The sequence below is a fragment of the Silurus aristotelis genome (genome assembly GCF_946808225.1).
Source record: "Silurus aristotelis genome assembly, chromosome: 15".
In the NCBI taxonomy this organism is placed as follows: domain Eukaryota; kingdom Metazoa; phylum Chordata; class Actinopteri; order Siluriformes; family Siluridae; genus Silurus; species Silurus aristotelis.
In genome coordinates, this window is record NC_139588.1 from 22,491,136 (window position 1) to 22,513,486 (window position 22,351).

The following is a 22,351-nucleotide window of genomic DNA, read 5'->3' on the forward strand; positions in this document are numbered from 1 at the left end:
TCTTTATCCACATTAAAAAAAATATATATTTTTTAACGTATTTAATCGTGATTCTTTCGGAAATGTACGTCTTTAAATGTCCTTATTCAATATTTTCCCTCCGATTTTCTTTTTTCATTCTCTTCTTTAATTCTTAGCCAACCATCTATCCATCTGTCTGTCTGTCTGTCTGTCTGTCTGTGTCTATCTATCTAGTCATGTATAATATATATAATTGTATGTCCTGCACCAGCACATTGCCATGTGTACGATTGTGTATGTCGCCAACTCAAAACACTCGAAAACCAAACCAACTCAAAAAACTGATAATTCAAAGTTTATGTCAAAACACACAAACGGAAGCGTGAACGTCGAGGCACGTTGGGACGTGATGTGAGTGGTTACGTGACGAGCTCAGAGTTCAAGGCTGTAGTGTAGATCAGAATTATAAAGAAGCACATGTAAGTGCTGGATTTAAAAAAAATTTAAATAAAAGATCAAACAGTTTCACATTCAGACAGGAAGTTGAATTGTCACAAAATACATAAAAACACTTTGCAGGTTTAAACCACAAAACCCAAATATAATAATAATAAAAATAATAATTATGATTATAAAAAGAAAGATTCTAAAGGGTATATAAATGAGTTTTGTATATAATGTATGTAGGTATCATCTGAAGGAACAGTTGGTCCTCTGTTATATCTCTGAAGGCCTGATACGGCTCCATGAGGAATGAGAAGAGACTGGGAAGCTGATATTTAAACCAGAAGAATGATTTGGAAATGACATCTGAAGTGTATTAGCTGTACATCTTACCTGTTGAGTGTGTGTGTGTGTGTGTGTGTGTGTGTGTGTGTGTGTGTGTGTGTGTGTGTGTGTGTAATGGTTAAAAGAGCCCAGAGATCTCCTCAGTTACAGGATCGAGATCGATGTCATAAAAACAGGGTCGTGTAGGAAGACCTGGCATGGTGCTCATCTGCAGGACACAAAGCAGAAGATCAGAGAGAATTTAGAGTTCACACACACGTTATCATGTCATGTTACACACAAAATGAGCAAAAGTTTCTCAACAGTGATGGAACTATGTTGAATCTAAGATCTTTCTTCCACCCACTTAAAAAGTTCAACAATGAGAATGCTGTACGATCTTTCTCTCTCTTCTCTCTAACATCCCCTTGAGCTTCCAGTGACCAGTGTTCCTGTCCTTTCTTCTCTTCAGATCTGCCTCTGGATAAAGTTCTTCTCAATTGAGACCACTCTGTGCAGCTGGGGATGGTTTCACATCTACAGGCTGAAGATCCATTGAGCCATTGCTCAACTCAAGAACTTTGACGACTGTTTCGGACTGTCATTAATATCAACATCTACTACAGGGGCTCAGGATCACATGTTGCATGAACAGTTCTGCATTTAGGCACCTGAACACCTAAACAGTGGGGCTGCACCCAGATGCCATCCAGATGAGGACGGGTTCCCTTTCCAGTCTGGTTCCTCTCAAGGTTTCGTCCTTGTACCATCTCAGGGAGCTTTTCCTTGCCACAGTCGCCACTGGCTCAATCATCAGGGACAAATAAATGATAAGGAACTTATAGGCAATAAACGTACACATTCTTTTACATAAAATTATTACCGCTTTATCTTTGTGAAGCTGCTTTGAGACGATGTTTATTGTAAAAAGCGCTGTACAAATAAAATTGAATTAAATAGAATATATATTTAGTAATGACAATCAGGTTCATTGTATAATTTTTCAACGCGGTCAGAACAAAAGGTCAGAAAACTGCAAATTAGAATCAACTGACTTCTCAAAATGCGCAACAGAGGGACAGAAAAGACCGAAATTGAATTTGGATTAAATCAGAAAGAGAAGATTTTAATGTGTGTGTCTATCACGGGTCTACCAAGCGAGCCTCCTTCAGAAAACCCCGTACTCACTGAGAAGCAGTGCTAGTGTTAGACACAAAGATCAACCAAACCTGGATGATACCACATGCTAAAAAGTAGAGCATTTGGTCTTTGGTAGATGCACCATTACCCTGAGCTAATTCAATTATTTATTCAACTGAGCAGTTGAAGATCAATGGCTTTGCTCAAATGCCCAGGAGAAGAAGCTCACTCAAGAGCCCAGGAGAAAAAGCTTACTCAGAAGCCCAGAAGCAGAAGCTTGTTCAAGGCCCAAGGAGCAAAAGCTTGATTAAAGGTCCAGGAGCACAAGTTTGCTAAAGAGCGGTGGAGCAGATGCCTGCTCAACAAACCCAGAGCCTCAAGTGCCCAGGAGCAGAAGCTTAAACAAGATCTGAGGAGCAGAAACTTGCTCAGGAACAGAAACTTCCTCAAGGGCCCAGAAGCAAGAAATAGGACAAACACCAGCTCTACATAAACGTCCCTCATAAAAAACAAGTCTGATCCGGCTAATCATTTAACAACCTGGAAAATTAGATTAGATTTGCTGATTTTGCTAATTGGCTATTAGATCAACCCCAAAAGAAGTATCCAGAGAACCCTGATTCATTCTTTCTTTCACTGTAGTGTTCCAGAAGGACAGGACAGAAATGGCATTTTAAACAGAAACCCAGGATGGAATTATCTTCAAAGGATTATCTCTGGTTCCTAATGACATGGCGAGAGATTACAGGGTTATTAGCGTAAACGAGCTCGGAGAAGGGTAGGGTTGGGTCAATGACCAATTTCCTGTCAGGAGATATTGCGCATCCACCGTTTATCCAGGACATGACTTTAAATAGAAATAAAAAAAGAAAGAAAGAAAACTCAGGCTGTACAGTTTGGATGAGGAAAGAGACACTGCTATAGACACTACTGATGGGAAGATCAGATCGTTTTAGAGACTTAGCGAGCGAATCTTTTCTTTGAGTCTTTTAGTTCATTTAGTTCCTTTGATCAGAAATGATCTTAAGCAGATTCCCGACACGTCTACATACACAATCTTTAGTTTCAATAATGATGATATGACAATGCAGCTATGGACACATCATGATAAACAGAATGAGTAGCTTCACCTCTCATATCGTCTGGACCGAGTCGTTTGGTTTTTTTGGTCACGTGACTCCCATAATTATTATAACGATAATTTTCAAGATTTGGACCCTAAATCAATTGCATGGTCAAGTCAAATCGTGAAAACTCGTTTAAAATGAACGAATAGTCATGAAGACACACAGGTGTTGGGACCAAAGGTATTGGGACACCTGATGTTCACACCTGATTTCTCCGCACAGCTTGGACGAGAAGCGTTCAAAGGCTCAGGATGTCAAGTCAGTTGGAGAGACAACGAACCTGACTGGAACAGTACAAAATAAAAACAATGATGGAACTCTTCGTAACCTCTGATCTGGAAGACATAAAGGTGCGGAAGACTCTCTTTTACTGCCCTAAGACAATGGGCCATTGTGAGGGTCCATAAATACGGCGATGATGTTAAAATAATAAATCACTTGGCACTCAAGCATTGCTGGAAAGACAGGATGGAGGAGTTCTGGGTGCTTATTGATATACAAGACAACCTGCAGGGTTTTATCATTACTGTAAACGAAGATTCAACACACACTATACATACGCTTTACATAGGATGGAGTGGAAGATCTTGAATGGCCTTCTCTGGATCCACCATGAATTTTTTACGCTGACTGAACCCCAGGCCTCGTCTCCTCACCAACCTCAGCTGTGGCTGAATATATCTAATCTAGGAGAACATCTATTTTCTATATGATGTAGTACATCATATTTACAGGGCGATTCAATTAAAACGATTATAATCATCTCAATTTGCGAAATAAACAAAAAAAAATGTTCTTCATTATGTAAAAAATAAACAACTAAGTAATAAAAAATGTACAGGTGCATCTCATTAAAATAAAATATCATTCAAAAGTTCATTTATTTTAGTAATTCAATACAAAATCTGGTATATTATATAGATTCATCCCACACACACTGATAAATTTCAAGTGTTTATTACTATTAATTTTGATGATTTTGGCACGCAGCTAATAAAAACCCAAAATTCAGTATCTCAGGAAACGAGAATATTGTGAAAAGGTTGAATATTGGAGACTCGTGGTGTCTCACTCTAATCAGATCAATAAATCCAAACACCCGCAAAGGTTTCCTGAGCCTTTAAATGGTGTCTCAGTCTGGTTCAGGCTCCACAATCATGGGGGAAGACTGCTGACTCGACAGTTGTCCAGAAGACAATCATTGACCTCCTGCACATGGAGGGTGAGACACAAAAGGTCATCGGTAAAGAAGCTGCTGTTCACAGACTGCTGTATCCGAGCACATTAATGGAAATTTGAATGGAAGGAAAACGTGGTAGATAAAAGTAAAACGAAGCTCATTCAGGAAATTGGGGAGATTCACAAAGAGTGGACTGCAGCTGGAGTCAGTGCTTCAAGAGCCTCCACACACAGACGTCTCCATGGGCTGCAACTGACTCATTCCTCGTGTCGACTGCTGAACCAGAGACAACGACAGAGGTGTCTTACCTGGACAAAGGACAAAAAGGACTGGACTATTGCTCAGTGGGCCAAAGTCGTCTTTTCAGATGGAAGGAAAGAAAATTTAGCATTTAATTTGGAAATCAGGGTCATAGAGTCTGGAAGAAGAAGAGAGGAGAGGAACAGAATCCAAGTTGCTTGAGGTCCAGTGTAAAGTTTGCACAGTCAGTGGTGGTTTGGGGAGTCATGTGATCTGCTGGTGTTGTTCCACTGTGATTGATCAAGTCCAAGGTCTGCACACGTCTACCAGGACGTTTTAGAGCACTTCATGCTTTCCTCTGCTGACCAGCTTTATAGAGATGCTGATTTTCTGCTCACACTGCCAAAAGCACCAAAAGTTAGTTAAATGATCATGGTGTTGGTGTGCTTGACTGGAACAAACTCAGCAGACCCGAACCCCATAGAGAATCTCTGAGGTATTGTAAAGAGGAAGATATGAGACACCAGACCCAACAACGTAGAAGAGCTGAAGGCCACTGTCAAAGAAACCTGGGCTTCCATACCACCTCAGCATTGCCACAGTCTGATCACCTCCATGCCACAGTCTGATCACCTCCATGCCACAGTCTGATCACCTCCATGCCACAGACTGATCCCCTCCATGCCACAGACTGATCCCCTCCATGCCACAGACTGATCCCCTCCATGCCACAGACTGATCCCCTTCATGCCACAGACTGATCCCCTCCATGCCACAGACTGATCCCCTTCATGCCACAGACTGATCCCCTTCATGCCACAGACTGATCCCCTTCATGCCACAGACTGATCACCTCTCATCACTTTCCAGAAGACCAACACTCAAGATTTTTTTAGATTGGTCTTATGAAGTATTCTAATGTTTTGAGAATTTGTGGGTTTTTGATAAATGTGAGCCAAAATCATAAAAAAAACAAAAAAAACAAACACTTAACATTTATCAGTGTGTGTGTGTGTGTGTGTGCGTGTGTGTGTGTGTGTGTGTGTGTGTGTGTGTGTGTGTATGTGTGTGTGTGATGTGATGAATCTATATAATAAACCAGTTTCACGTTTTGTATTGAATCACTCAAATAAATCAACTTTTTAATAATAATCTAAAGAGATGCACCTGTATATTGGTTGTCCATTCATCCATTAAGTGTGACTTTTTTGTCTCTAACAGAAGAACTTGTAAGACGGAGATCAGGAGAGAAGATGTGATCAGACTCCCTCACCCCCACACTCACACATGGTGTTGGGGTTGTTTTGGAGCAGAGAAGTTTGGAGACTTATTCTGGAAAGTGAAATGAACCAACACGTCTCCTATTCTGTACTTCAACACCATGCACGTCCGTCTGCGGCTCTTTGGAACCGTCTTCACCGTACAAGACGATGAGGTGAAGCGACGAATACGAACTCCGTAAACGTTATTTAGAGAGACGTCTGGAGTGTCATCTATCATGGAACGACCTGCCCAGTCACCGCACCCAAATCCTACTGACCTGCTCTGGGATGAACAATGAACGTGTACTTTTTTGCGACTGTTATGAACAAGAGAAACAGTTAGCAGGTGGGTTTAACTCCACGAGACCCCTGTAAACCTTTACTCCAGTTCACACGTGGTGTTTTGACGTGACCGTTTTAGCGATCCTGGGCGTGTCTTAGTACATCTGTTCTGGAGTACAGAGATAATAAAGCTGCATGGAAGCGGAAGTCCTCGAGTCGCTCATTGTTCTGCGGCTCGACCCTCCCTCACATATCTGAGGTGTGACATCATCTACTTCCTATAACCCACACACACACACACTATATTGCATACTGAGCCACACACAGCTATACTTTTTGAACTTCTAAAGCACACAATACAGTTAAAATCTCTCTCTCTCTTTGAATGAGCATGTTTACAAAGCCGATGTCGATCCGCTCCATTTCCAGTCATTTAAATCAAATTAAAGACGTCCACTGTGCAACACTTTATTATATTAACACTAAACACTGGACAATACGATCGCGCACACACACACACACACACACACACACACACACACACACACACACACACACACACACACACACGCGCGCACACAACACTTATCTCATGATTACTGCCATAAAAACACGACCAATGGATGAAAACAAAGACATCAAAATAAAAAAAAACCCACTGGGAAGCGAATGGGATTTTACACTCGGCTCCAAAAGTATCTGGACACCTGACCTTTTCACCTATATGTGCTTCTTCTTTCTCAAACTGCAAGCACAAAGCTGAAGGCACACAATTGTGTTCTTGGACGCAATCGAATGAATTTTTCCCAAACCTGCTCCAGCATGACAATGTGCCTGGTGCACAAAGCCAAATCTTTAAAGCTTGAAATGGGTTGGAGTGGAAGATCTCCTGCTGTAGAACTCAAATCCTAGTGAACACCTGTGGGATGGATGTTAACGCTGATTGCATCCCCCCAGGCCTCCTCATCACCATCAGTACCTGACTTCACCAACACCCTTGTGGCTGAATGAATCTCCACAAAACCTAGTGGAACATCTTCCCAGAAGATTAGAGCTCGGTATAAGAGAAAATAGGGAAGATGCCAGCAAGATGTTCAAACATTTTACAAGTGAGGGAAAAAACATGAACAAGAGGAATAAGAGGATGAAAGAGACGAAGGTCATGTCGAGGTCTGAGGTTGAGGGACGGAGATGCCCGAGGCGTTTCAGTTGGGTTCTGGGGATACAGCAGGGAACCGGCGCATCCCCTCAGGACAATGTTATACATATAGTCCTGTTATAAAGGTACACACTCGAGGGTCAGGGGAATGGAAGCGTACACTGAGATTGTTTTGACAAATCTGGCCAATCCTCTTGGTCTCCTGAACCCTTAATATGGATTAATAAAAGTTTATTAAAATGCCAGAACCTGAGCTCTGAGGCCAGGTGATATCTCTGCGATCTGAGAGCAAATAAACACACAGAATCAGGAAATTCGCTGAGGGAAAAAAAAAAACATCGCTGAAGCCTGGAACCAATTAACAAGGGCAATAACAATAGAGTTCGGTTAGTGAGCGAGTAAAGAGACGGAGGAGTGAGACGGCTCTCATAACATGCCCAAAAAAAAAGAGATGATAGACTGGAAAAATATATTAGTCATTAAAAATGAATGCAGAAGCAGAAAATCAACCAGAATGATTTCATGAAAAAATGTAATTCAATAAAACAGATTTAATAAAACTGAATTATTACCTGAAACATGAAAAAGGTGAACGACTATTTTGGAACTGTTTGGATGACCTTTTTTTCACGATGTCCAGCTTTTCTTAAAAAATCCATCTTATAAATGTCCTTTTAAGTGTATCTGCTTCAATTCAAGTCAAGTTTATTTCTATTGCGCTTTTCACAACAGACATTGTCTCAAAGCAGCTTTACAGAAATCAACAGTTAAGGTGAATTGGTGTGTGTTTATCCCTGATGAGCAGCCGTGGTGACTGTGACCAGGAAAAACTACCTTAGATGTAATGAGGAAGAAACCTTGAGAGGAACCAGACTCAAAAGGGGAACCCATCCTCATTTGGGTGACATCAAGAGTTTGATCATAAATCTTTCAACAGTACAGAACACTGGAGAGTGAGAACTAACATGAGCACTGGAGTATAAGATTATAAGTAATGTTCTTTCTACAGTCTTATACAGTCTATATGGTTAGTAGCTCCTAGTTTTATGAGCTCAACATTTGTGATCATCACAGATCCAGCATCAAATCAAAGTCCACGTAAATATATTTGAGTGTGTGCAGTATTGCTACAGAAGTGGTTCGCGAGTCTGACTAATGCGCGTCCTGACCGTCCCATCAAAGGATGAGAACATCAGACATGATCAGACATGAACCTTCTAGATGGTCCCAGTGACTTCAGCTTGAAATCTGTTTGCTCGAAGGAAGTTTTATTCTCATGTATTTAACGCTGTGAAGAGCCTCGGTGGAATTTCTGAAGCCTTACGGTGACCCCGGCAACACGTTATACCTGCGACACGTGATGTGACGGCTGAAATTAGATTGGATAGAAACGTATACAGAAACTCCTACTTATAACTTAAGTTATGAAATTAAGAGAATAGACTACTGAGAGTAATTAAATATGTAAATTACATAATGAACCGAGATTTTTATCAATATATTGGATTTTTTTTTTTTATATCTTTGGATGTCAGTTCATCTGTTTGTTATTTATGTAAATGAATATGACTGATAGGTGCGTATTAAATTAGTACACTGTGCAGTTGAGATGAACTGATGAACTTTAATGGATCCTTTTTTAATATATTCAAAATCGTAAGATATAATTGGCTGATTTCGCAGCATATATTTTGAAAATTACACACATTTCTGGCTTTTGATAATCAATAAACCGATAATCAGCTATATTTCGAACAATATATATATATATATATATATATATATATATATATATATATATATATATATATATATATATATATATATATATATATAGTGTATAGACACACACACACACACACACACACACGAAGGTACAGATATATAAATCGATACTCACTGTTCCAACCAGTGGATAAATAAACCCCGCCCCTATGCTGGCACGGACGTCTCGGATGGGCAGGATGAAGCCGGTGGGCACGCCCTTTTTCTCAGGCATGTGAGAGAGAGACAGGTGGGTTTTGGCCATGCAGATGGGTAAAGTGTCAAATCCCTGCACATCAACACAATTCATTTAGTGACACTCATCAGCTTGTGGAGGATCAGAGATAGAAATGAGCTGAATGGGAATAAAATCAAACAAAAACACAAACATTGCTTTGCTTTGATGCTACACTATAGGACCAAAAGTATTGGGACACCTGTGTTTATATAACACGGTTGTGAAGGACGTCTTTGGATGCAGTGACATAAAATTGTCCCTTCTCTTGAACGAGGAGAAACATCTGCTTTCCATGGGTTGGAGTGAAAGATCTTCTGCTATATATATATATATATATATATATATATATATATATATATATATATATATATATATATATATCTCCTATTGAACACCTTTAGGATGAATGTGAACACTGACTGCACCTCAGGTCTCCTCACCTTCTCACCTACATCAGTACCTGACTTTACTGACACCCTTGTGCTCGAATGAATCTCAGCAAGATCTCGTCTAACATCTTTCCAGAAGCGTGAAGCTCATTATAACAGCAAATGAAGGGACTAAATGTGGAATGGGAAGTTCAAAAAGCACTTCAGGTGTCCACAAAATGTTTGACCATACGGTGTATATTTTAGGGAATGTTTTTCACCTGTCGTGTGTAATAGTCGATTTTGGCCTGTGATTCTGATGATAACTCGATGTCGTCGGCTCCGTAAACCTTCTGCGCGATAGTGCGGATTTTCTCTACAATGGGGTCCTGTGAGGAAAACAAAGATTATTAGAAATAGTGATGAACTTCTGGCTTTGGGGCGGATCGTAAAACAAATCTTTATAACGTTTTTCCGAGACGTTCCATTTTGTTCTAATATATATAAATATGCTATAAGCAGTGAGCAGTTTATATTTCCACATTAGGTGAGGGTTATGGAGGTAGGTGAGGGTTAGGGTGAGTGGGTGGTTATGGTGGTAGGTGGGGGTTAGGGTGAGTGGGTGGTTATGGAGGTAGGTGAGGGTTAGGGTGAGTGGGTGGTTATGGTGGTTGGTGAGGGTTAGGGTGAGTGGGTGGTTATGGTGGTAGGTGGAGGTTAGGGTGAGTGGGTGGTTATGGTGGTAGGTGGGGGTTAGGGTAAGTGGGTGGTTATGGTGGTAGGTGGGGGTTAGGGTGAGTGGGTGGTTATGGTGGTAGGTGAGGGTTAGGGTAAGTGGGTGGTTATAGTGGTAGGTGGAGGTTAGGGTGAGTGGGTGGTTATGGTGGTTGGTGAGGGTTAGGGTGAGTGGGTGGTTATGGTGGTTGGTGAGGGTTAGGGTGAGTGGGTGGTTATGATGGTAGGTGGAGGTTAGGGTGAGTGGGTGGGTGGTATGGTGGTAGGTGGGGGTTAGGGTGATCGGGTGGTTATGGTGGTGGTAGGTGGAGGTTAGGGTGAGTGGGTGGTTATGGTGGTAGGTGAGTGGTTAGGGTGAGTGGGTGGTTATGGTGGTAGGTGGGGGTTAGGGTGAGGGGGTGGTTATGGTGGTAGGTGGGGGTTAGGGTGAGTGGGTGGTTATGATGGTAGGTGGAGGGTAGGGTGAGTGGGTGGGTGGTCATGGTGGTAGGTGGAGGTTAGGGTGATTGGTGGTTATGGTGGTAGGTGAGTGGTTAGGGTGAGTGGGTGGTTATTGTGGTAGGTGAGGGTTAGGGTGAGTGGGTGGTTATGGTGGTAGGTGGGGGTTAGGGTGAGTGGGTGGTTATGGTGGTAGGTGAGGGTTAGGGTGAGTGGGTGGTTATGGTGGTAGGTGAGGGTTAGGGTGAGTGGGTGGTTATGGTGGTAGGTGAGGGTTAGGGTGAGTGGGTGGTTATGGTGGTAGGTGAGGGTTAGGGTGAGTGGGTGGTTATTGTGGTAGGTGAGGGTTAGGGTGAGTGGGTGGTTATGGTGGTAGGTGGGGGTTAGGGTGAGTAAGTGTTTATAGTGGTAGGTGAGTGTTAGGGTGAGTGGGTGGTTATTGTGGTAGGTGGGGGTTAGGGTGAGTGGGTGGTTATGGTGGTAGATGAGGGTTAGGGTGAGTGGGTGGTTATGGTGGTAGGTGGGGGTTAGGGTGAGTGGGTGGTTATGGTGGTAGGTGAGTGTTAGGGTGAGTGGGTGGTTATTGTGGTAGGTGGGGGTTAGGGTGAGTGGGTGGTTACGGTGGTAGGTGAGGGTTAGGATGAGTGGGTGGTTATGGTGGTAGGTGGGGGTTAGGGTGAGTGGGTGGTTATGGTGGTAGGTAAAGGTTAGGGTGAGTGGGTGGTTATTGTGGTAGGTGAGGGTTAGGGTGAGTGGGTGGTTATGGTGGTAGGTGAGGGTTAGGGTGAGTGGGTGGTTATGGTGGTAGGTGGGGGTTAGGGTGAGTGGGTGGTTATGATGGTAGGTGGAGGTTAGGGTGAGTGGGTGGGTGGTTATGGTGGTAGGTGGAGGTTAGGGTGAGTGGGTGGGTGGTTATGGTGGTAAGTGAGGGTTAGGGTGAGTGGGTGGTTATGGTGGTAGGTGGGGGTTAGGGTAAATGGGTGGTTATGGTGGTGGGTGGGGGTTAGGGTGAGTGGGTGGTTATGGTGGTAGGTGAGGGATAGGGTGAGTGGGTGGTTATGGTGGTTGGTGGGGGTTTGGGTGAGTGGGAGGTTATGGTCGTAGGTAGGGGTTAGTGTGAGTGGGTGGTTATGGTGGTAGGTGGAGGTTAGGGTGAGTGGGTGGTTATGGTGGTAGATGGGGGGTTAGGGTGAGTGGGTGGGTATGGTGGAAGGTGGAGGTTAGGGTGAGTGGGTGGTTATGGTGGTAGATGGTGGTTATTGTTGTAGGTGGGGGTTAGGGTGGTAGGTGATGACCAGGGTGATTTGGTGGTTATGGTGGTAGGACTCATCAATTAGAAGCCACTTTATGAAATGAAGGAGAGAGAAAAATCAGAATGTCAAATTACTCGTGAATGCTTGTGAAGGTCGCTTCCTCAGTGTACAGTGTGCGGAATGTAAAGTGACTCTGGGACTGGCAGCAGACTGATGTGAAACATTTCTTTTAATGAGATCTCTTCATCACTGTCATGAAGCCATTGTGTGGAACCTGAACACAGCACTGAGGCAGAGGCAGAATTTGGAGAACTAAACGCAATTACAGAGACAAACGTTTGCTTTTTTGGATACAAATGACTTTGACTACATAAAATGATTAATAGCAGTGCAGCTAAGTTTTTTTTTATTTATTATTAGCTACATTTCTAGCTCCCACTTCTAATTAGAAAACAAACATTAACTGTTGTAGCGAACCAAGTTTTGTTAAGTTAGCTGACTTGCTAGCAAAACTGAGATCATTTAAATAAAATAGCACGATGTAGCACATTCAGGCATCGTCAGCCTTTTATATACCTGGAACTGGAGAAAAACCCAGACTTTCCCCAAAATCAATCAATCACTTAATCTGTCTGTCTGTCTATGGTTACTGGTTTTATTTATTTATTTAACATAACCTGGTCTTGCTATTTTATTTACTGTTAAAAAGAATCTCACACAGCTCAAGAGCTAGCATTGCTTTGGGAGAACATGTGCTGCATAAGCCCCGCCCTCATGTCCTCATGTCCTGAGCTGACAGTGCAGAGATTTCAAGACCCTCCTTGACAGGGATGAGACCATTTAACACGTACTACACAATTAAACCTTGCGTCGGCGTGTCACATATCACAGCGTTTTATCTCGCAAGGCCGCGAAAAGCCGCGTGTCAGCTGATGCTGTGTTTCAGAGCAGACTCGAGGACTGATGCTTCACCTGAAGGCTGTACAGGAAGTGGAAATCGCTCTGCTGCGCTGCTGCGGCCTTCACGGCATGTGCCAGGTCCACGGCTCCACGTCCGCCCCGACTCCAGTGATGACACGGGACGGCCGCAGACGCCCCCGAGACCTCGGCTAGACGACACACCAGCTCGATCTCGGGCTCCGTGTCGGTCCTTCAGGAAACAGAGAAACAAACCTGTGAGGTAAAAGCTAAATTCTGGATTCTGATTGGTCGGAACGTTCGAGCAACTCTGACAGTACTGTAGCTTCAAATCACACGTTTGTATTAATGAACACGTTTTATCAGATTGTATGTTATAATTTCTACAGCTACGGCTCGAGGACGCTTTACATAAGCTAATTGGTGAAGATTTTCTTTGAATGATGTCTGTTTGACCTTTATTGAAGAAGTCTCCAGTGTCATAGCTATCTATCTGTCTGTCCATATTTCTGTCATCCATCCATCCCTCTATCTATTGATAGATCTAGCTATCCATCCATTCATTTATCTATCTAGCTATCAACTTTACTTCCATCCATCCATCCATCCATCCATCCATTATCCCCTATCTATCTGTCTGTCCGTCCGTCCGTCCGTCCGTCCGTCCGTCCATCCATCCATCCAGCAATCTGTCTGTCCATCCTTTGTTATCCATCTCTCTATCTATTGATCCATCTAGGTATCTACCCATTCATTCATCTAGCTATCTATCTAACTCTTCATCCATCCATTCATTATTCCATTAATCCCAATCAATCAATCAATCAAATCAATCCATCCATCCATCCATCCATCCATCCATCCATCGATCGATCAATCATGTCTGCTAAGTTGCAAAGAAAAGAGCAAGAATGACAACAAGCATCTTCCGTTTTTCATTAGCCAATCAGATTGTCTTTCTTGCCAATGAGTTCTGCGGCTGATTCAATCTGCAGAATGAGCCGAGAAACAGCTGATGGAGTCCGACTAGAGCCGACGGTGCGGAAAAAACAAAAAAAGGTCGGCACGGGTAACAAAACCTGGTGAAGTACACTGACTGGAGAGGCTTGTGTTGTTCAGTAAAAGTTTAATTTAAGCAGTTTTCTTTATCACGTCTTATTAATGAAGAATTCGATTTTATGACGTGAAGAGGGAAAAAATATATCGGCCATCAGCTGCCATGAGTTCTGAGAAAAACGCGTATCGTTCGACCTCTAGTTCATACCAAACTATATTTCATTATAATAAGTCCTTACTTAAACACGTTGAGAGCCACCACTACAGGAACTCCAAACAGACGAGCGATCTGGATCTGTTTCTTCAGGTTACTGCAGCCTTCAGACACCAACTCTAAATTCTTTACAAAAAAAAAAAAAAAAAAAGATGAGAAGAAAATTCATGTGACAAACAGGCAGTGTTACGTTTATTTATTCCTCCTGTTTCCTTTTATTTATAACTTCTGTTATTTTTAGTATTCGTCTGAAACTCTGTGCTGCTGTAATGAGTTCCCCTCTGCCATTATCTATCTATCTGTCTGTCTGTCTGTCTGTCTGTCTGTCTGTCTGTCTGTCTGTCTGTCTGTCTGTCTGTCTGTCTGTCTGTCTGTCCATTCATCCTACATTTCTATCTATCTATCTATCTATCTATCTATCTATCTATCTATCTATCTATCTATCTATCTATCTATCTATCTATCTATCTATCTATCTATCTATCTATCTATCTATCTGTCTATCTGTCTGTCTATTCATCCTACATTTCTTTCTTTCTTTCTTTCTTTCTTTCTTTCTTTCTTTCTTTCTTTCTTTCTTTCTTTCTTTCTATCTATCTATCTATCTATCTATCTATACATTCTACATTTCTCTCTCTCTCTCTCTCTCTCTCTCTCTCTCTCTCTCTCTCTCTCTATTTATCTATCTATCTATCCATCCATTCTACATATCTCTCTCACACACTTTCTCTATCTATCTATCTATCTATCTATCTATCTATCTATCTATCTATCTATCTATCTATCTATCTATCTATCTATCTATCTATCTATCTATCTATCTATCTATCTATCTATCTATCTATCTATCTATCTATCTATCTTTATTACTTGTTACCATCACTGGAGTTGTAGTTTGAGGGTGAAATTAATTCCAAAGTGACAGAACTATAAGATGGGTTTTAGTATCTATACACCTGAGGACACCTATAATGTGTTGTACTTTACTCATCGTGTGTCAGTTCAGTAGGTGTGTGTTTTCTTCTTTTGAACTACAGTAAGAACATCAGACCAAAGCGTCCTTCTATTTTCCTTTCGGTGTGGGTTGGGTTCGAGGTGACGTTAATCCCGTCGGAGTAACAGAGTCAAGGGTAATGACTTCTCTGCTTCCATATGGATCAACCAGATCAGAACCTTTCAATAACGTTCTCCAAAACCTGAGAAGATCTTCTGTCAAAACCATTCGCAGCACCACCCAGGAGGGACAGTCCATGACACACCCCATGACCTCGAGCCATAGGTCTTGTGACCACCAGGCCGCCACCACCCGCTGCTCACCTTTTAACCAAGCGCCTTCATCAAAATCCATTCAAGGACAGATGTTCTGCACTGGTGTTTAAAAAAGGGCTGTCTCCTCCTCCTCCTCCTCCTCCTCCACCTATAGGGGTTTCCGGGAGGAACTTCCTGCTTAACTTTACAGCCTGAGCGTCCCTCGACGCAGAGCCACTCGAGTTCATCCAGAGCCCAGGATACCGGCATGGTGCCTTCTGCTTCTCGTTAAAGAACCGCACAATTAGCTTAAGCGCTCATGTTATTTGCTCAGCTGAGGTTGCTTCAGGGAGGCTGATGGAAAGCAGACGCAGCATCTTTCAGGTCATTACGGCTCCTACCGGGCTGCAGCCTCCACCTTGGACCAAACCACGTTATATTTAATTCAATCACACCAAAACCACGCTAGGGAGGAGAAGCAAAAGAGGTCTGGAGGGGGTCAAACAGTCATTTACACTCTTCTCTTTAATTCTTTGTGATTCTTCTCAGGGAACCTCCTTCTAAGGATAAGAAAAGGGTGAGTCATTCTGTGTCCACCTCAATAGTTCCTTGTTAGCAAATCTGGAGCAGGAACCAAAAGAAATTGCAGCAGAGTCAGTCCAGGACCAAAAATGAGCTTTGGTCTCTTCTGAAATCTTGTAAGAAGTTCCTGAAAATTCCTTAGAGTAAACCTTTTGTTCAAGAGTTCAAGGGAAAAAAAACAATGACTTGGAAATTCTTTGAGAATATTCTTCGAAATGGTTTCTCCAGTAGAACAGTGTGTAGATTTCCTAAACATTATTTGGGTTCCTAAAATTCTTTTCCCACTAGAACAGGGCTTAGAGGTTCTAAAAATCTTTTGGTTCTTACAAAGGTTTCTTTAAATTCTTTATGCTTTTGCCCAAGTTTCTCAAAGTACAAGAGCAAAATACCAACACGATTTTAGTGAATGATTCTGGAATTCTCTTGAAAATTACTATTATTTTGCTTAAAGATTCCCAACGTTCCTGAAATGACCTCCTAAGATAATGTTTAGGTTTCATAAAAAGTGGAAATTCTTAAATTCTTCATTAGAAAAAAAAAGAGTGTAAACTGCTTTAAAGTTAAAAATTGCAGAAAAATGCTGTAGTCAGTCCAGAAATCAGCCTCAGTTCCTGTAGAAATCATGCCAGAAGTTCCTGAAAATTCCTCAAAGTAAACCTCTCCTAAAAAAAAAGTTGCTGAAAATAAATTGTGTAAAAGTTCCTCAATAGATGAATGGAAACTGGGTTCCAAATATCCTAGAAAAATTACTCGGTAAATTATTTCTCAAATTTACTTTGAAAATGTGGCTTCCTGGAATGGTTTCTTCAGCAGAACAGAGCGTAGACTTCCTGAACATTTGAAAAGGTTCCTACAGTTGAAGGAACCAGTAAAAAGCCAACATGAACAATTAGGAAAAAAAATTTGAATTTTCTTTAAAATTAGGACTGTTTTTGCATAAAGATTTCCTGAAATGACCTCTGAAAAAAAATCTTTAGGTTCCTAAAAGTTCTTGAAAAAAGAAGTTTCTTTTGGGTCCTACAAAGGTTTTTCTGAAGAAAAAATGTTAAATGTTGAGCAGTGCTTTGAGTTCCTTAAAAGTCCAGAAATGGGTTCCTCCAGTAGAATAGGATGTAAAAATTCTAGAAATTCTTTAGGTTCTTGAAATGAAAGGTTTCCCCAATAGAACATGGGGTTTCCTGAGTTCCTTTAGTCTATTGGTTCCTTGAAAGGTAATTTCAAATTCTTTATTGTTCCTTAAAGTAAACCTTGGCCTAGAGCGCCTAAAAAAATGTTTCTCAATAAGAAAATGATGAGTCCCCAAAAACTTCATTGCTTTCTGAAATTACCTTTAAAAAAGTTCCTGAAATTGTTTCTCTTTTAGAAAAGAGTTCCCCAAATATATTTTGGTTCCTCAAAGGATTCTTCAGTAGATAAGTGTCTTGAGTTCCAAAAACAAATCCAAGGAACCTGAAGTGATTTCCTAATAGAGAAAATGTGAGGAAACCTTCATACAACCATCTCAAGAACCGTTGTTGACACGGTTTCTTCAGTAGAAAACGTGTGTCAAGGTTTTTTTTCCAAGGTTCTTCTACTGAAACCAGAGTTCCACAAAAATTGCTCTGCTCCTACAATGTTCCTCTGGTGAAAATCTGGCTAGATGTCAAGATGTTTTCCTTGCAATGGGAACCTGTACGAAATGTGAACAGGATCGATAGCGGACACGTGAGTTTTGAAATTCTTCTACAATTATATTTCATATACAACATTTGGGTCGATGGATGATCCGCTGTGGCGACCCCTAATGGGAGAAGCCGAAAGAAGAAGAACAGGAAGAGGAGATAGACCTTCGATCTCGACGTGTGTTCTCTGACTGAACCCGATAAAAGCGTCCATGTTATCGGGACAGTGGTTGTTCATGTTATATTTTAATCATCGCCCTGACGCCAGTGCGCTAAATAAATCCCACCATCACTAAAGCTTCAAAAGTAGGACATGGGTGTTAAAAAAAGAAGAAAGAAGCAAACAAACAAATGAAATGCTCACCTCCTCTGTGTATTCTTTAGGCAGCGGCACCCCTGCTGTTACCTGCGAACAAAAAACGATTTTATCCACACTGTATTGGGACAACAAACTTTTCCAGCCAGTGGTTCTTTCTTAAAACTGCTACCATAAATTCGAAAACACCCATGTACAAGACGTCTTCAGACACATGAACTTTTCCCCTCTTTTAAACCAGGAGACCCAAAAAAAATTTTTTTCGGAATACTTCGTACACATTTCAGTTTTTTTTTCTCTTCTTTTTTTTTAATGATTTGAGGAGTTTTGAATTAAACATGGCAACCTTGACCATTCTTAAAATTCAACAAAAGTGAAAAACCAATTAGACGCCTTTTTTTTTTGTTTCGCTGTGTGGGAAACTGCCTAAAACAACTAATAAAAATAAATAAATAAATAAAAGATTCCAGCTACAGGTCTTCATATCGCTCGAGATTCTTTTCAATTCATTTGGAATAAAGACCTCATTTTGATGTTAAAGATAAAAAAAAAATCTGATCAGATCTTGTTAGCGTGACCTGTAACTTTCTTTCAACTCAATCATACTGAAGCTAGTGAGAAAGAGCGCCACCTTGTGGACAAGTAAGCAGTAAGTATTGTACATACAACAGAAAAAAAAATACAGTAAAAATGTGCGTCTTACATTTGGACCTCCTCCGTGCATCTTCAGAGCCCTGATGGTGGCGACCAGCACAACCACGTCAGGCTTCAGTCCGGAGGAACGGCATTTAATGTTGAAGAACTTCTCCATGCCGATGTCTGCTCCGAAACCTGCCTCTGTCACTGAGAGAGAAAGGGAAAGAGAATGAGTGATTAAAAGATAAATAGAAAGTGTGTGTGTGTGTGTGTGTGTGTGTGTTACTGCGTATTTACTGAGAATAAAATGTTAAAGCATCTGCGTATGCACCATTAATAACTAGTTATCAGTTTGTGGATCCAGTGGTGTCCTGCCTGAATCAATCCACCTCCTACAACCATCATTATAACCTACGGCTCTAGAAAGCATCAGTATTATAGAGAGACGCAGAAGAACAGAGCGCTGCGTCTCACACAGGATCTCCTACAGTCAGAATGAATGACTAAAGCAAGAAATCCAATGAACACAATTCAACATGTCTCCTTTCACTGGAGCCACAACTGCACCTCCACATACATCATCTCTAACAGAAGCACCGATATCCACCTCATAAAATCGCCACGGGGTTTTCCTGCGTTTTTTCAGTTCATTACGATTTTCTGGGGATTTTAATTGAAGGCAAACGAAGTGGAAACAGTTCATGAAAAAGCTGAACAACTGTTTGAGTGACTGTTCTTGAAAAATCCGCCTTGCAAATGTCCTTTCAAATCAGTTTCTTCTCCTCTGTCAGCTGAATGTATTTGCACTTGTGCAGTTTGCTACAGATGTGAGTTGTGAGCTCTGACTAGTCCACCCTCTGATCGTCCAATCAAAAGATCTGAAAATGCCAAAGTGATCGGATGCCTGCTAGAGGGAGTCACACGGCACAAGGAACCTGATTGGTTGTAGCCACTGCTTGATTTGAACAAAATCATGAGTTTGTTTGTGTGTGTGTGTGTGTGTGTGTGTGTGTGTGCGCATGCATGCATGAATGTGTGTATGTGTGGTATTTCCACATACCCTCCACCCAGAATGCCCTGCGGCTTTCCTGCATTATTTCCCAGGCTCTGAAGCAGGATGGGAATGTAGTAAAGGGGCAGGAATTCTGAGATTCTTGTTTTGATTTCCACAGAAGAGCTCTGGCAGACTTTGGTCCTCTGTGTGTGTGTGTGTGTGTGTGTGTGTGTGTGTGTGTGTGTGTGTGGCACTCAAGGTCTGGTGTCGTGTTTTTGAACTGAAGTAAACCTTTACACTGTGGCTACTCGGTGTTCCACATGCCCCAGTGTTTAACATCAACTCAAACACAGAGACAAGAAACGAAGTTTTCCTCGACCTGCCAGTGTGCACCAGTGTGTGTGTGTGTGTGTGTGTGTGTGTGTGTGTGTGTGTGTGTGTGTGTGTACATCAAATGAGTTTTTAATATGATTGAATTGGCTGGTTGTACGTTTCTGTTATAAGACCTGAGGAGAATAAGTGAGAACATGCTGAGAAGATGAAGAGACACAGCAGGAGAAAAGTTTGGATGATGAAACGCACTGTTACAAAGCAGTTCCTTATCTACAAGGGAGGCCTGGATTCTTGGCCTTGACCACAACAGCTGTGTGTGTGTGTGTGTGTGTGTGTGTGTGTGTGTGTGTGTGTATATGAGTGTGAGAGAGAGAAAGAGAGAAATATGCTGCTTTCATGGTAATCTGCTATAGGGTTCGAGAATGATTCTAAAAAATCCAGAATGATGTTTGGAAAGAACGTTCCTGACATTTTTCCTGAAATCTTTCCTAAACTTATTCAGGAAAACCTTTCCAAAATCACTCCTCAAATCATTCCTGAATCACTTCTGAAATCACCCTGAAATATTTCTAAAACCATTCCTGAAGTGATTCCTGAAATCCTTTTTCAGAATAATTCCTGAATCCACTCCTGGAATTCACACCATCTCTAAAATCTGCCCTGTAACACCAGAATACATTTTTCACACAGTTCTTGCCCCCAAATCACCTTTAAAAACAAAATACCTGAGCATCAGGTAACACACACACACAGGTATATACACACACACACAGGTACATACGCGCACACACACAGGTATACTCACACACACAGGTACACGCACACACACAGGTACACGCACACACACAGGTACACGCACACAGGTATACACACACACACACACAGGTATACACACACACAGGTACACACAGGATCTCTCTCTCTCTCTCTCTCTCTCTCTCTCTCTCTGCTGTCTGTCAAAGATCACGCTCCAATAAATGCCTGAGCTCCAAACATCTACTGAAGCTCAGTTTTCACTGCTTCAAACGCAGTCGTTCAGCCGAGGCGGATTTGCTGTCTGAAGTTTCCTTCCACATCTTCAACGTAGCAAAGTACAGAAAAGCGTGACGTCATGTAGCACTGCACCACACTGCCTCTGATCCTCAACCACTGCTCGACCTGTCCTGCCATCTCTCAGTGTACGTGGAAGAATTCCAGCCTCTTCTCCTCTCCTTATCTCTCCTCTGCTTATCTCTCCTCTCCTCGCTTCTCCTCTCTACTCTTCTCTGCTTATCTCTCCTCTCTTCTTGTCTCCTCTCTTCTCTTCTTATCTCTCTTCTCCTCTCATCTCTTCTCCTCTCTTCTCCTCTCCTCTGCCACTGTGGTGGTGGAACAAACTTCCACTTTGATGCCTCAACAGTTAAGACACAGTTTATAGAGCAGTTTATAAATTATGTCTAAAGACTCCCTCTGTGTATATATATATAATTATTTAAATTTTTTTATGGTGTCCCAGAAAAGAGTATTGTGACTTTGTGTTCGAGTGTATTAGAGTATATGTAACGACTGCAGTGGGATGTTTATCTCTCGTGATCTTTCGCTTGATTGATCCTTGACTTGTTCCTGAGTGATTCCAGTGTGATGTCTGACTGACTAACCCTAACCCTAACCCTAACCCTAACCCTCACCCTAAATCTTTCTTTCTTTCTGTATTTGCTTTATCTGTGTCCTTGTTCAGGCGAGTGTTGTGAACTTTCCCTCACCCACATAGCCATTAGACCCGACCAGTTTGAGAGCCAGCTGGTCCGCCAGAACCGAGGAGTTTCCATGGGCGATGTTGGCGAACGGCCCAGCGTGCACAAACACCGGCGTGCCCTGAAACACAAAATACAAACACTTTTCAGCACAAACAAAAACTTCTACAAGGTAGAGGAGGGGCATGTAGGATGGATAAGGGTTCCAATTAACATAAAAGATTGATTTTCTCCTATTGTGAGATTTTCTTTTTAAATACCAATGCATGCCAAGGGGTGGGGCATGAAGGGTTGTATAATAATAATAAAAACTAATATATATATATGATCCTAAAATATTATTATTATAAATTAAATCATTAAATAATCTACGATGCCTCTGAAGATCATGTGTTAATTATACAACGTGGATTTATCCTGTATTTATTTCTTATTTTTTTTGTACGTACAAAAACGATGTTGCTCATTCGTCCAGCTGTAGAGTCTCAAAATACAGAAAAATTCGATCTCGGGCCTATCAGCCAGTCGCAGCCTGAACATCTGCGATTTGCCCTGCAGATCAGAGTTCACTTCCACAAAGCAGCGGGTCACCCAGGGCACGGCGCATGAAGAGAGGACAGGAAGGACATCGAGAGGACAGGAGGATGGAAAAGCAAGCGGACGAGCGGTGAAATGACCCAGATTAAGCAAGAAGACACAGAAGCACAGTTGGATCACTGGGGGGACGAGTTCTGTTCATTTAAGG

The 22,351-nt window shown here is 41.8% G+C and overlaps 1 protein-coding gene across 1 annotated transcript in view; it reads right to left on the bottom strand.

The window, feature by feature from the left end:
- Positions 1 to 294: 294 nt before the first annotated feature.
- mthfd1l (methylenetetrahydrofolate dehydrogenase (NADP+ dependent) 1 like) overlaps positions 295 to 22,351 on the bottom strand; it is a 48,418-nt gene continuing 26,361 nt past the window's right edge. Inside the window, exons 20-27 of the mRNA XM_083562598.1 lie at positions 21,616 to 21,727; positions 18,614 to 18,753; positions 17,959 to 18,000; positions 14,129 to 14,229; positions 12,888 to 13,065; positions 9,771 to 9,878; positions 9,020 to 9,172; positions 295 to 958 (exon numbers count right to left, since the gene is read on the bottom strand). Coding sequence (XP_083418724.1) covers positions 869 to 958; positions 9,020 to 9,172; positions 9,771 to 9,878; positions 12,888 to 13,065; positions 14,129 to 14,229; positions 17,959 to 18,000; positions 18,614 to 18,753; positions 21,616 to 21,727 — 924 coding nt within the window. The 3' untranslated portion in view covers positions 295 to 868. The remainder of the gene's footprint in view (positions 959 to 9,019; positions 9,173 to 9,770; positions 9,879 to 12,887; positions 13,066 to 14,128; positions 14,230 to 17,958; positions 18,001 to 18,613; positions 18,754 to 21,615; positions 21,728 to 22,351) is intronic.